This window comes from Mesoplodon densirostris, chromosome 13 (genome assembly GCF_025265405.1).
Source record: "Mesoplodon densirostris isolate mMesDen1 chromosome 13, mMesDen1 primary haplotype, whole genome shotgun sequence".
Lineage (NCBI taxonomy): Eukaryota > Metazoa > Chordata > Mammalia > Artiodactyla > Ziphiidae > Mesoplodon > Mesoplodon densirostris.
In genome coordinates this window covers 55,714,942-55,728,175 of record NC_082673.1, presented here as the reverse complement: position 1 = coordinate 55,728,175, position 13,234 = coordinate 55,714,942, and the positions used below count along the sequence as shown (strand labels likewise).

The following is a 13,234-nucleotide window of genomic DNA, read 5'->3' as shown; positions in this document are numbered from 1 at the left end:
CACCATTACCTGCTTACTTCTGTGATGTCTCTTTAAGGGCCAGTGGTAAGATGAGGGATTGATTTGTGATGGTACCTTGTTGACTGCTGTATCCCTGCACCTAACACAGTGCCTTGAACATTGGAGGTGCTCAGCACTGCAAAAGGAAAGTAGAGCTGTTGACTGTTAAGCTAGGAACAGAGGCAACACAGGTCTGCATCGTTAGCTTAAGCATACCTTCTTGATAACATGGGCAACACATGTGACATGGATCCCTTTATATATGTAGTCACGGAAAAAAATTTTTTGAGCACCTGAATCAGGCTGATTACTAGTTCTAGGTGCCAGAGGTACAGCACTGAGCTAAACAGACATGGCTGTTTATTCAGTACTATGTTTAGAATAAATTCCTGGCAGCAGATCTGAACCTTGCTGGGCTCACCTTCCTCTTTCCTTCAGAGTTTAATTCTATGCCTTTTACAGTAAGTATTCAATAAATCTCAATCGAGCCGCTGGTTGAAACAAGAAGGATAAAGTGGGAGATGTTAAATGTCCTCACTATCATCCCAGTTTCCTCTTTAAAATGTTACTTGGTCATTCTTCCCTTTTAAGTTTTGTAGCCCTAAAGAAATGAACAATTGGATAATAAGGGCTGGATATAAATTCTTTTTATTTTAATTCATTTATTTATTTTTGGCTGCATTGGGTCTTCGTTGCTGCACGCGGGCTTTCTCTAGTTGCGGTGAGCGGGGGCTACTCTTTGAGGTGTGTGGGCGTCTCATTGCAGTGGCTTCTCTTTGTTGCGGAGTACGGGCTCTAGGCACACGGGCTTCAGTAGTTGTGGCTCTTGCACTCTAGAGCGTAGGCTCAGTAGTTGTGGTGCTCGGGCTTCGCTGCTCCACGGCATGTGGGACCTTCCTGGACCAGGGCTTGACCTCGTCTCCTGCATTGGCAGGTGGATTCTTAACCACTGCGTCACCAGGGAAGTCCCGAGCTGGATATAAATTCTAATTCTCTTTCCTGGAATGTATCTTTGTAACACTCTGTACTGTTTTCCTTTGAACTTTGGATATTGTAGAAATTTATGCAGAAGAGGTTTTTAGAGTGAGTTGAGCCATACAGCAACACACAGTATTTTCTCTCCTGGTCCCACAGCCTCAGGTTTAAGGTCTGGCATGGCATGAAAGCCCCCAGCCACCATCACCTCTCTGTACAGATTCTTTAAAGACATGTTTCCTAAGCCTGGTATCTGAGAAAATAAGTACACCTCCAACTAGTTATTGGAATAAAAGTAATATTTTTCTATTTTTAATCATTTATATACATTTTCCAAAAATGTTTTTCTCTGCTCACCTGCCTTTCTTATGGTAATGGTGACAGAAGTGAATTAAAGCAGTGTGTCCTAACTTGGGGGTCTCTCAGACAATATATTACCAGTTTAATGGTGTCAATGCAAATGCAGTATAAACATGAAATTGAAGGAATTCCCTGGCGGTCTGGTGGTTAGGGCTCCGAGCTTCCACCGAAGGGGTCACGGGTTCGATCCCTGGTTGGGAAACTAAGTTTCCCGCGTGCCGCACTGTGTGACCAAGAAACAAACAAACAAAAAACATGAAATTGAGTCTCTCAAAAAAGATACCGTCATTTTTTTTTTTTTTTTTTTTTGCGGTACGCGGGCCTCTCACTGTTGTGGCCTCTCCCGCTGCAGAGCACAGGCTCCGGACGCGCAGGCTCAGCGGCCATGGCTCACGGGCCCAGCCGCTCCGCGGCATGTGGGATCTTCCCGAACCGGGGCACGAACCCGTGTCCCCTGCATCGGCAGGCGGACTCTCAACCACGGCGCCACCAGGGAAGCCCCGATACCGCCATTTTTATGCATTAGTGTCAGAGCACAGAATGGTTTCTTTTGCTCCATCCATGACTTCCTTCATCCATTTCCTGTTGAATCTTCCTTTCCTGTACTTTAGAGACATCCCTGGAAGATTCCATCAGTTCACAGTCACTTTCAGAAATAAAAGTCCAGTCTCATTTATAGCTCCTGTTTAAACTTTACTTGGGAATTCCCTGGCGGTCCAGTGGTTAGGACTCCACCCTTCCACTGAGGAGGGCCTGGGTTCAATCCCTGGTCAGGAAACTAAGATTCCGCATGCCGCGAGGCACGGCAATAATAATGATGAAGATGATGATGATGATGATAAACTTTATCCCTTGCTCCCTCCACTTCCTCTCCCCACCCCCAAGCACTCACCAGGCTTATGGCTTGTGGGTGTGGAGGTAGATGGAGCTTGCTCTGTGCTTTCACTTCTTTCCTCTCCCACCTGGAGTGGAGGAGGGTGGGGGGGGGGCTTGCGATCTACCTTGGGGATTCCCCACCCTTCCTACTCCAGTTTCTACAATGTGTGAGGGTAGCCAGCTGGGAGAGAGACAGGTTCTGAGTCTTTTTCTAACTGACTGCTTGCTGATCCTCTCTTGGGGGTTGTGATGGTTAATTTTATGTGTCACCTCAGCTAGGCTAGGGTGCCAGTTATTTGGTCAAACACAAGTCTAGATGTTGCTGTGAAGGCAACTTTCAGTTGTGATTAACATTTAAATCAGTGCACTTTGAGTAAAGCAGATTACCCTCCATAATGTGGATGGGCTTCATCCAATCATCTGAAGGTCTTAAGAGCAAAGACTGAGATCCCCTCAAGAGGAAGGATTCTGCTTCCCGATTGCCTTTGGACTCAAGACTGCAAATTGACTTCTGCAGGATTTTCAGACTTACCACCTCCCACAACTGCATGAGCCAATTCCTTAAAATAAATTTCTCTCTCTCTCAGAAATGAGCTATCAAGCCATGAAGAGATACAGAGGAACTTAAATGTATATTACTAATTGAAAGGAACCAATCAGAAAAGGCTACCTACTTCTAACTCTATGATATCTGGAAAAGGCAAAACTATGGGGACAGTAAAAAGATGAGTAGTTGCCAGGGTTTGGGGGTGGGGGATGACTAGGCAGAGCACAGAGGATTCTCCAAACCCGTATAATGTATAACTCCAGGGTGAACCCAAAGGGAAACTGTGGACTTTGGGTGATAATTAAGTATCCCTTGTCCTCCCCGAGTAAATGTGCCACTCTGGTGGGAGATGTTGGTAATGGGGGAGTCTGTATGTGGGGAGCAGGGAGTATATGGGAAATCTCTGTACTTTCTGCTCAGTTTTGCCATAAACTTAAAATGTCTCTAAAATATGAAGTCTTTTTAAAAAAATATTTATTTATTTATGTATTATTTATTTGGGCTGGGCCAGGTCTTAGTTGCAACACATGGGCTCTCTTAGTTGCAGCATGCATGGGAGTTCTAGTTGCCCAACCAGGGATTGAACCAGGGACCCTTGCATTGGGAGCTCGGAGTCTTACCCACTGGACCACCAGGGAAGTCCCTAAAAAATGAAGTCTTAATTTAAAAAACTATTTTAGAAAGCTCATATATATATTTCCCCTTAAGGCCATCAACCGATTGGATGAGGCCCTCCCACACAATTACACACACACACACACACACATACACACACTCTGCTGGTTCTGTTTCTCTAGAGAACTCTGACAAGGGTTTTTCTCTGCTTTCTGTGCCATCACTGACTTGTTTGTGTCAATGGCCTCCTGGTGCAGTACAGGGACCCAAATCTTCAGAAGAGTTTCTCTGGGAGCCCCTCTTCGTTTGGCTGGGGTGGTGGTGAAGGACCTCCACCAGCCACCTCACAAGGGGAAGCCTGCTCTGAGCCAACAGCTGTCTACTCTTGTGACTCTTCCCAACTCCCCTCCCCAGTCTTCTTGGGTGGGCTTCGGGGATTGACTTGATGGGAGGGCAGGGACCAGAACAGTGCCCTGGTGATGGCCATTCTCTTTAGAACACGTGGTACTTAATGCCCCTTGGTCCTCAGCTGGAGGCCTCAGTAGTCGATTCCTCAGTAGAAGTCAACTCAACAGCAATTACAGTAAGTTTCTGCTGGAGTCCAGCTCCAGCGAGTCCAGGGATACCCAAGGGATGGATAGCGTCAGCGAAGGAAATAATTCTATTACACTTCTTAAAGTATCAGCATTGCATGTTTCTCTTTCTCATGTCTTTATTCTTTACAATCACAGGTTTATATATTGTAGTTGATTACATTACCAGGTACGTGGCCAAACAATCTTAGCACAATCAAACCTCAAAATATTCTATAAAGATTTTTTTTTAAAAATATCCCCTAGTTTCTAGATGTCCTATTAAAATATTTCCCCAAGTTCCCATTAATCACAGGTTATTTCTTAGTAACCAAGCCAAGCAGTTATATGATTATTTCAATTGTAAAAGTTGGACCTACTTGTTCCTATTTCTCTTCTTGCATGGGCAACCTTTTACAATGGTTCCATGAAAATATTTACAATATACCCTGCATGCCCTTTCTCGTTGTTTCCTTCAACTGAGACAGTGTTTTCTCCCTATACTAGCAACCAATTCTGCTCTAGGCATTTGCTTTTCTATAATTAATCTTCCTTTATAATAGAAACATAAATTTCCTATGTCATCAGAAACTCCGGCCCATGGCCATAACTCCATACTAGAGGGTGTTTTTCATAAAAACATCCCCTTAGTTCCAGGCTCTTAATTCTTTACCCATTTCCCCGGGGCTTTAGTGGGTACTTCCCATTCTGTGGTAGTTTCAGGAGGGGGAGTCCTAGAGGAATTTTTCTTTCACGTGGAGCAGCATCCCCCCAAAATTGCCCCTATATGTAAATTTATTATCATAAAACATAACAACAAAGTTGTAGTCCACCTTCCTGGCATGGCGCTGCCTTGCAGTTTCGCCTTCCGTTGCTCATGACTTTGTCATGGTGCAATGGCTCCAGGATGGCTTCTGACAAGTTTCCAGGATGTGACCAGGAATTCCTTGAAAAAAAGAAAAAAAAAAAAAAGAGCCCCAAGTCCAAACATATTTGGGGACAACTAAGTGAAACAGAGTTAAACACTTTTTTTAGATACAACGTTTCTCTGAAACTCTAATATGCTGATATGAATGGCAGACTACAAAGGGAGGATACTGGAATTCCTAAACTTTGACTCTGGAACACAATTTTGAGACTCAACTAGTAACTCCCATACAGTGGTCACACAACACTGGCTTGAAAAATACTGAGTTAGCAAGATGCCTGAGATGCTGGTTCAATTCCTTGAGCCCTCACAGCTGCAGAGACTCTCTGGGATTTGAGACTATTACCTAAAGTTCCTGAAGTTAGCTTTTGTGAGCTTCTGAGATAGCAAACATAAAGCCCCTGTTATGAAATAGATGTTACATACATGACAGCTATGACTAGGAATAAGATCTGAGATTTGTGGACTTGGAATCAACTCATACTCCATCCTACCATCAGTAAATATATTTTACTGATGGTGCTTTTGTTGTAAGAACAATCAAATATGTGATGTACTATTAAGTCCAAATTCTAAACTGCGTTTTAAAAACCTTTCTGCTATAATCATTCTTTACTGGGACTTCCCTGGTGGTGCAGTGGTTAAGACTCTGTGCTCCCAAGGCAGGGGGCCCGGGTTCAATCCCTGGTCAGGGAACTAGATCCCACATGCATGCTGCAACTAAGGGTTCACATGCCACAACTAAGGAGCCAGTGAGCCGCAACTAAGGAGCCCATGTGCTGCAACTAAGACCCGGCACAACCAAATAAATAAATACATAATAAAATTATAATCACTCTTTATCTTTCCATGCTTCAAAATTGGTACGTAGATGAAATCTGGTGCAATTTTCCTAACTCCAAGAAGATCTGAATAGCTTTTCTACTGGTCAAGTTGACTTTAAAGAGATTAGTGAAGGCAGGACTTCCCTGTTGGCACAATGGTTAAGAGTTCACCTGCCAATGCAGGGGATATGGGTTCGGGCCGTGGTCCGGGAGGATCCTGCATGCCATGGAACAGCTGAGCTCATGTGCCACAACTACTGAGCCCGCATGCCACAACTGCTGAAGCCCATGTGCCTGGAGCCCGTGCTTCGCTAGGAGAGAGGCCACTGCAGTGAGAGGTCCGTGCACCGGGGTGAAGAGTGACCCCCCACTCTCTGCAACTGGAGAGGGCCCGCGTGCAGCAATGAAGACCCAACGCAGCTAAAAATAACTAACTAAATTAATTAATTAAAAAAAGAGAGAGATTGGTGAAGGCACAGAGAGTGAGTTAAATAGTAGAAAACTCAATTTCCTATTACCAACATGCAACGAGTAAATACAATTTCCTAGAACAAACAAACAAGGAAAGCCCAAACCTGACAAGCCCTGAGATAAGAGGGAAGGAGATCTAGTTAGATTGCTTCCCTCCTCTGTCCAGGCCTCATTCTCACTTGGCAAGAGGGGATAGTGAAGGCGAATTGTTTCCTTCTTCTGGGGGAGATTGAAAAGGAACGGCCTTGTGATGATCATTCAACAGCTACTCAGACCAGGGTTTGTCCAGATGTGATAAAATCCCTTTATATTTACTTTTACGCCTTATGAGACAGTCTATTGGCTGAAAAAATAGTGTTTTTCGTCATTTTGCAAAAACACCTTAGATTTTATGTGATTTATGTGATGAAATATTTTGGGCTCCATCCCTACATTATGGCCAGATGTTTACTGCCTTACACAGCATTGATGTTGAAAGCTATACAATACTTATTCATCAGAGTTCAAATTCTCAGAAAGAAAGCTTCTGGCAAATAAACTGTTTAAATTTATGATGATAATAGACAGAGTGTGTATACACTTTCCAAGAAGGTTTTTTTTTACCTGGAACTGACCACTGTTTATATTGTTGATGACTTCAAGCTCTCTGACTTGTAATATTCTCCAGCCCTTTGTCCTTACGTGAATAATAGAAGGGTAGGATGTCAGTGCTTTCTCTTCACACGCCAAACATCAGGCCTCAGAGATTCTCAGTCTCTCAAGGATGTTGCTGTTAGAAGTATGTGTTCTTGATTTTTTTTTTTTTTTTGCGGTACGCGGGCCTCTCACTGCTGTGGCCTCTCCCGTTGCGGAGCACACTCCGGACACGCAGGCTCAGCGGCCATGGCTCACGGGCCCAGGCGCTCTGCCGCATGTGAGATCTTTCCGGATCGAGGCACGAACCCATGTCCCCTGCATTGGCAGGCAGACTCTCAACCACTGCGCCACCAGGGAAGCCCTGTTCTTGATTTTTTACAAGTCACCCACCCCTGCACCGTGCGGCATGCGGAACTTCCACAATCAGAGATCGAACCCGTGTCCCCTGCAGTGGAAGCTCGGAGTCTTAACCACTGGACCGCCAGGGAAGTCCCTGTGTTCTTGATTTTCAAGGCTCTGTCAAAGAAAGAGCTTTATTATTTATTTACTTATTAATTTCTGTGATAAGAACACAACATGAGGACTTCCCTGGCCGTCCAGTGGTTGAGACTCTGCTTTCACTGCATGGGGCAGGGGTTCTGTCCCTGATGGGGGAACTAAAATCCCACATGCCATGTGGTGTGCACCCCCCCCAAAATAACACAACATGAAATCTACCCTCTACTTTTGTTTTAAATTGCTTAATTTATTATTTGTTTTTTGGCGGCGTTGGGTCTTCGTTGCTGCACGTGGGCTTTCTCTAGTTGTGGTGAGCGGGGGGGCTACCTTTTGTTGCGGTGCGCGGGCTTCTCATTGTGGTGGTTTCTCTTGTTGCGGAGCACGGGCTCTAGGAGCACCGGCTTCAGTAGTTGTGGTGCATGGGCTCTAGAGGGCAGTAGTTGTGGCGCACGGGCTTAGGTGCTCCACAGCATGTGCGATCTTCCCGGGCCAAGGCTCGAACCAGTGTCCCCTGCATTGGCAGGCGGATTCTTAACCACTGAGCCACCAGGAAAGTCCTGGCATGTACCCTCTTGACAAAACTTTAAGTGCACAATACAGTTTTGCTGACCATAGGCACAGTGTTGTACAGCAAATCTCTGGAATTTACTCGTCTTGCATAACTGAAACTTTATACCCATTGAGCAGCAACTCCCCATCTCCCCGTCTCTCAGCCCCTGGCACCCACCATTCTGCTCTCTGTTTCTCTGAGTTTGACTACTTTAGATTTCTCATGTGAGTGGAAACATGCAGTATTTGTCCTTCTGTGACAAGTTTATAAATTTTTTTTTGATTCAACTGTGCTTAACATTTCACCACGAAAAATTATCTTTGCTACTTTTTCTAATATCCCTAATGGCCACTCTTAACCCAGAACTCACCAGCCTCACCACATTTTTTATCAGCTACCCATAGGGTGCAGAGGAGATGACTATTCAGAAAGTTACGTTCACTTCAGTTATTTCTAACATGATCAAGCTCTAGGTGATAACAAACCAAATCAACCGTCCCCAAGTGGATTTTCTGGTCTAGTATGCAGCAGCAGGATCTAATGGGGAGACCAGAGCTTACCTGGGTTAAAGCAAATTTATTTTAATAAAACACCTGGTTTTCAACAGAATTTGAACTTATTTCCAAATTGGCCCTTATTTTAAAAGCTTTGGGACTTCCCTGGTGGCGCAGTGGTTAAGAATCTGCCTGCCAATGCAGGGGACCCGGGTTCGAGCCCTGGTCCAGGAAGATCCAACATGCTGCGGAGCAGCTAAGCCCGTGTGCCACAACTACTGAGCCTGCGTTCTAGAGCCCGTGAGCCACAACTACTGAGCCCGCACGCCACAACTACTGAAGCCCGCATACCTAGAGCCCGTGCTCCGCAACGAGAAGCCACCACAATGAGAAGCCCACGCACTGCAATGAAGAGTAGCCCTGCTGGCCACAACTAGAGAAAGCCCGTGCGCTGCAGTGAAGACCCAACGCAGCCAAAAATAAATAAGTAAGTAAATAAATAAAATAAATAAATAATAAATAAATAAATAAAAGCTTTGCTTTTGGGGAATGGTATATAGCCACTCTGGAGAATAGTTTAGCAGTTTCTTACAAAATGTAACAAGCAATCACCATACAATGCAGTCATTTCACTCCTGAGCACTTATCACAGATTAATGAAAACTAAAAATATGTACACGAATGTTCACTGCAGCTTTCTTCATAACAGCGCAAATCTGGAAATAATCCAAACGTCCTCAATGGATGGATGGTTAAATAAGCTGTATACAAATATGCCATGGGATGCCACACAACAAAAACAACAACAACAACAGGAATAAACTATTAGTACGATAGCCTGGATGGATCTGAAGGGAATTATGCTTAGTGAAAAAGCCAATCCCCAAAGATACACACTGTATGATTCCATTTAGGTAACATTCTTGAGATGAAAAAATTTTACAGATAAAGAACAGAGTATGTGTTGCCATGGGTTATGGACAGGGGTGGGGCTGGGAAAGTGTGTATGATTGTAGAAGGGGAACATTGTGAGATGGGGCTGTTGTGTAGCTTAACTGGTGCTGATTACACAAATCGACGTGTGATTAGATTGCATAGTGTTAAATACACACACAGAAGGGCATCTAAAACTGAGGAAATCTGAATCAGATGTTGAGTCATACCAGTGTCAATTTCCTGCTTGCCACATTGTGCTGGAGTTTTGCAAGATATTGCCTTTGAGGGAAACTGGTGAAGGGGTCTGTATTATTTCTTACAATTGCATATGAATCTACAATGATCTCAAAATAAAAAACGTTTAATTAAATAAAAGGCTTTGCTTATAAAGTTGAATAATATATTGCAGAGCAAGCAATTCTTTCATTCAAAAGACTATTACAAAACAAAGAAAGTTCTCATCGGTTTCTAGAAAGTTCTCATCAGTTTCTACTGAGGAATAGCACACATTGCAAAATAGAACTGTAGGCCTCAGGAAAGTTATAAATCACTTGTGTTATTGAGAAAACAATTTGGTGTCAGTATCCTCTCGAAGTCAATGCGAGGATAAGAGCAGCATAAATTGAAAGTAACCTAGATAAATTCTCAATAAATTCTAAAAATGAGATTTTAATCACCTTTGTTATTTTTTGAGCTCAGAATTGGGCTCTCTACTGATGCAGGTTCAGACTGCAGATTTGCACATGAGCAAATTTCTGTGTTTAGACATGAACAATTATTCTTGTCACACTTGAAAAGTGTCCATCCAGCAAATGGCTCTCCCATGTTCACTGTGAGGATAGCATGGTGGCGGCACAGAAAGATGATGGACAGAGAAGATCTCAAAGAATGCAGAGGAGTCGGCTGAGGAAGACCGGGAAGCAGTGATACCGTGGGTAATGGATCCAGGTACAGGACAGGTATAGATGCAGGCCAGGGCCATGCAGAGGGGGACAGGACAGTCTGTGTGTGTGCGTGTATAAAAGAGTTAGGGACGAGGACTGAGGAGATCAGGAAAGGATTCCAGGAGATTTAAACTGATCTGGAAGTGACTGCCTCTATGGCTCTTGAGAAGGAAATACAATATAATAAAGTGAATTGTATTATCAGTTTGGTCCCTCGGTTGCACTCGCCACGTTTTAGGGACTCCATAGTTTCATGTGGCTAGTGGCTTCCGTATTTGGCAGCACAGATATCGGACATTTCTTCCACTGAGAAAGTTCCATAGGGCTGCGCATGCCTGGAATTGACCATGTGTAGCCAGGGAAGGGTATTCTAGGTGGAGCAGGCAAAGAACAGTCAGGAAGGGGTGTGTGCAGGGCAGCCGTGGGAGGTGAAGGTAAAGGTAGCTTGGAATCAGACTGTGGAGCGTCCGAAGGAACAGAAGGTCTAGGAGTATGGAGATCAGCACTTACGTTTCTTGTTTAACAGTATGTCCCGGTGATCGTGAGATACCAGGAGATGGAGATTTTCCTTATTCCTTTCTGCAGCCGCACAGAATGCCATCACTGCGTGTAACGTAAGTTATTCAGCCAGCACCTCCTGAGGGCTCTCTGTGGTCTTCCCGGTCTTCCACTTACAAGCAGTGCCTAATGTCTAAGGCGTTTTGTGTTTTGGGCAATATTCTCCTGAACTCAATGCTTCCAGTGGTGGCCTCCAGGAGCCCAGCCTAGCACCCACTTTTCTAGTTCTTTTCTGTTTGAAAAATGGCAGTCGGGGGATGGGATGGATATCGTGGTCCGGGCGCGGGTTGGAAGAAGAATTTCCAGACACGAAGTATTTTAGAAAAGAGTGAGTTCCTTGAGAACAAACAGCAGAGCAGAGTTAGTGAGGGCGCTGCAAGTACAGCGGGCCGACTTCCTGATTGATAGACCAGGGAGAGCCGACCCCCTTTGTGGGTTAGTAGCCAACTTTTAGAGCCTCAAGACAAAGAAAATTCCGGCTGGCAGGATGGCATCAGGTGATTGGTCAGGATGCTACAAGGTTACTACATGGTGACTCTTTTGCCTTATATGGAGTCAGGGGTGCCTGTCCAGTTAGATTAGGAACACCCATGGCAACAATTGCTATGAGGGTTCGGTTAATTCTGGAATTTCTGTCCTGTGTCCTTTTTTTTTTTTTTTTTTTGGATTTTTAAATTACGTTTATTTAGCGTATGGACACATAAAAGAGAAATCACCCTCTGTTCCCACTCAACAGAAAACATACACAAACCCAAGGTATACACGAAGGGAAGGGGTCCCAGCCCCAGTCAGGAGAGGCCTGGACTGAAGTGCTTGGCAGGTTGTACCCCCTGCTGCTGGCCCTAAAATAAGCGTGAGCCATAGCCAAAGGTCTGTTTGATGCCCTCAAAGTAGTACCGCTGCCAGTCCTGCTGTTTCCTCTCCTCCTCTGGGGCAGGGATGCCTCGGCCTTCCATGCACAGCTCAGTCTCTCCATTCTTGTCAATGAAGGTCAAGGTGATGGTGGCAAAGTGCCCTTCTGGGCACGATTTAAACCTCCACTTCATCACAATATGTTTCTCAGGGATCAAAGAGATTACAGCCTTAAATTTTATCTACAGAGCAGATCAGTGAGTTCTCCAGAGACATTGCCATCTACCAGGTGACACTTGCCCCCTTTGTCTGCTTCTAACATTGCAGGAGCATGGGTAAAGGCCCGAACAAGCTCCTGGGTGGTAAAAACTCTATGGAGCTCCTCTGGTGAGGTCAGGAAGCTCTCTCTAAGGGTGTTCTTACAAGTGGGGATTTTGACACCAACAGGTCTGGCCTGGGCTTTTGAAGGAGCAGGCTTGGCCTCGCACTCCTCAGTTTTCAGTGCTGGCTGCCCGACTGGGTCTACTGACTGTCCATTCATTGTAGGCAAGATCATACCCTGCGTGCAGTCTGTTTTGAAGGCGCTGCTGTACATTCCCATTGCTTCTCTTAGAAGTTTCACCCCTTCTTCCTTCATTAAGGCCACGAGATTTGTGTCAGGCTCATCCTTGGCAGGGCTCACACTAATCTCCACTTCATCCACTCTATTTTCATCAGAAAAATTGGGGATCTCCCCATGGCCCTGGTACTGCACCCCAGACTTAGAGGTACCTGTCCAGTTTAGTTTTTTTTTTTTAAGAGGTTGGGGGTAGGAGTTAATTAATTAATTAATTAATTATTTTTGCTGTGTTGGGTCTTCGTTTCTGTGCGAGGGCTTTCTCTAGTTGTGGCAAGCGGGGGCCACTCTTCATCGCGGTGCGCGGGTCTCTCACTATCGCGGCCTCTCTTGTTGCGGAGCACAGCCTCCAGATGCGCAGGCTCAGTAGTTGTGGCTCACGGGCCCAGTTGCTCCGTGCCATGTGGGATCTTTCCAGACCAGGGCTCGAACCCGCGTCCCCTGCATTGGCAGGCAGATTCTCAACCACTGCGCCACCAGGGAAGCCCTGTCCAGTTTAGTTTGATGCTCCACTCATAAAAGAAGATAAGTTTGCCTTTGCGATTGTTAATAGATGCCTCTCCATCAAGCTTATTCACTTCTGTCACCTCTCACTTGCCTTCCTCATTTTGCACATGCACTGCCAGGAACAGTGTTTTCAGCTTATCTGTGGGCCAGTTTGAAGCATCTCTCTGTGTCCTGTGGAGACACGAAGGACACTTCTCATTGTTTCCCTGAACCCTTAATCAGCCACGCTGAGCCTCATGGGAGTTGTAGTCTTGTTGACTGACCCGCTGGATAACTGCAGAAGTGTCCCGTGTCATTGATATAGGGTGTCCTTGATGTAGGGCTCTGTAGTGGGGGCTGAGAGCATGCCCTGTATTCTAATTACCCTCTGTAGTGGTTTCAGATTCCTCCTTCAGGTTTTAAACCTGCCCTGTAGTAGGCAATGGTAGGCACACCAGGCCGGAGGGCAGGGGTCAGTCTCAGCACTTACCAGCCA

The 13,234-nt window shown here is 45.2% G+C and overlaps 1 protein-coding gene across 1 annotated transcript; it reads right to left on the bottom strand.

Moving 5' to 3' along the window:
• Nucleotides 1–11,626: 11,626 nt before the first annotated feature.
• LOC132500971 (activator of 90 kDa heat shock protein ATPase homolog 1-like) lies at nt 11,627–12,417 on the bottom strand. Its single transcript, XM_060116358.1, has 2 exons — nt 11,891–12,417; nt 11,627–11,855 (listed from the first exon to the last, which is right to left on the bottom strand). The coding sequence occupies exons 1-2, from the start codon at nt 12,271–12,273 to the stop codon at nt 11,627–11,629; spliced, it is 612 nt and encodes a 203-aa protein (XP_059972341.1). The 5' UTR covers nt 12,274–12,417.
• Nucleotides 12,418–13,234: the final 817 nt, after the last annotated feature.

Coding starts and splice junctions, on each gene's coding strand:
- LOC132500971 (XM_060116358.1), bottom strand. CDS start 12,273: ATGAAGGAAGAAGGGGTGAAACTTCTAAGAGAAGCAATGGGAATGTAC. Junction 11,856..11,890: donor GTCTCTGGAGAACTCACTGA/TCTGCTCTGTAG, acceptor GGCTGTAATCTC/TTTGATCCCTGAGAAACATA.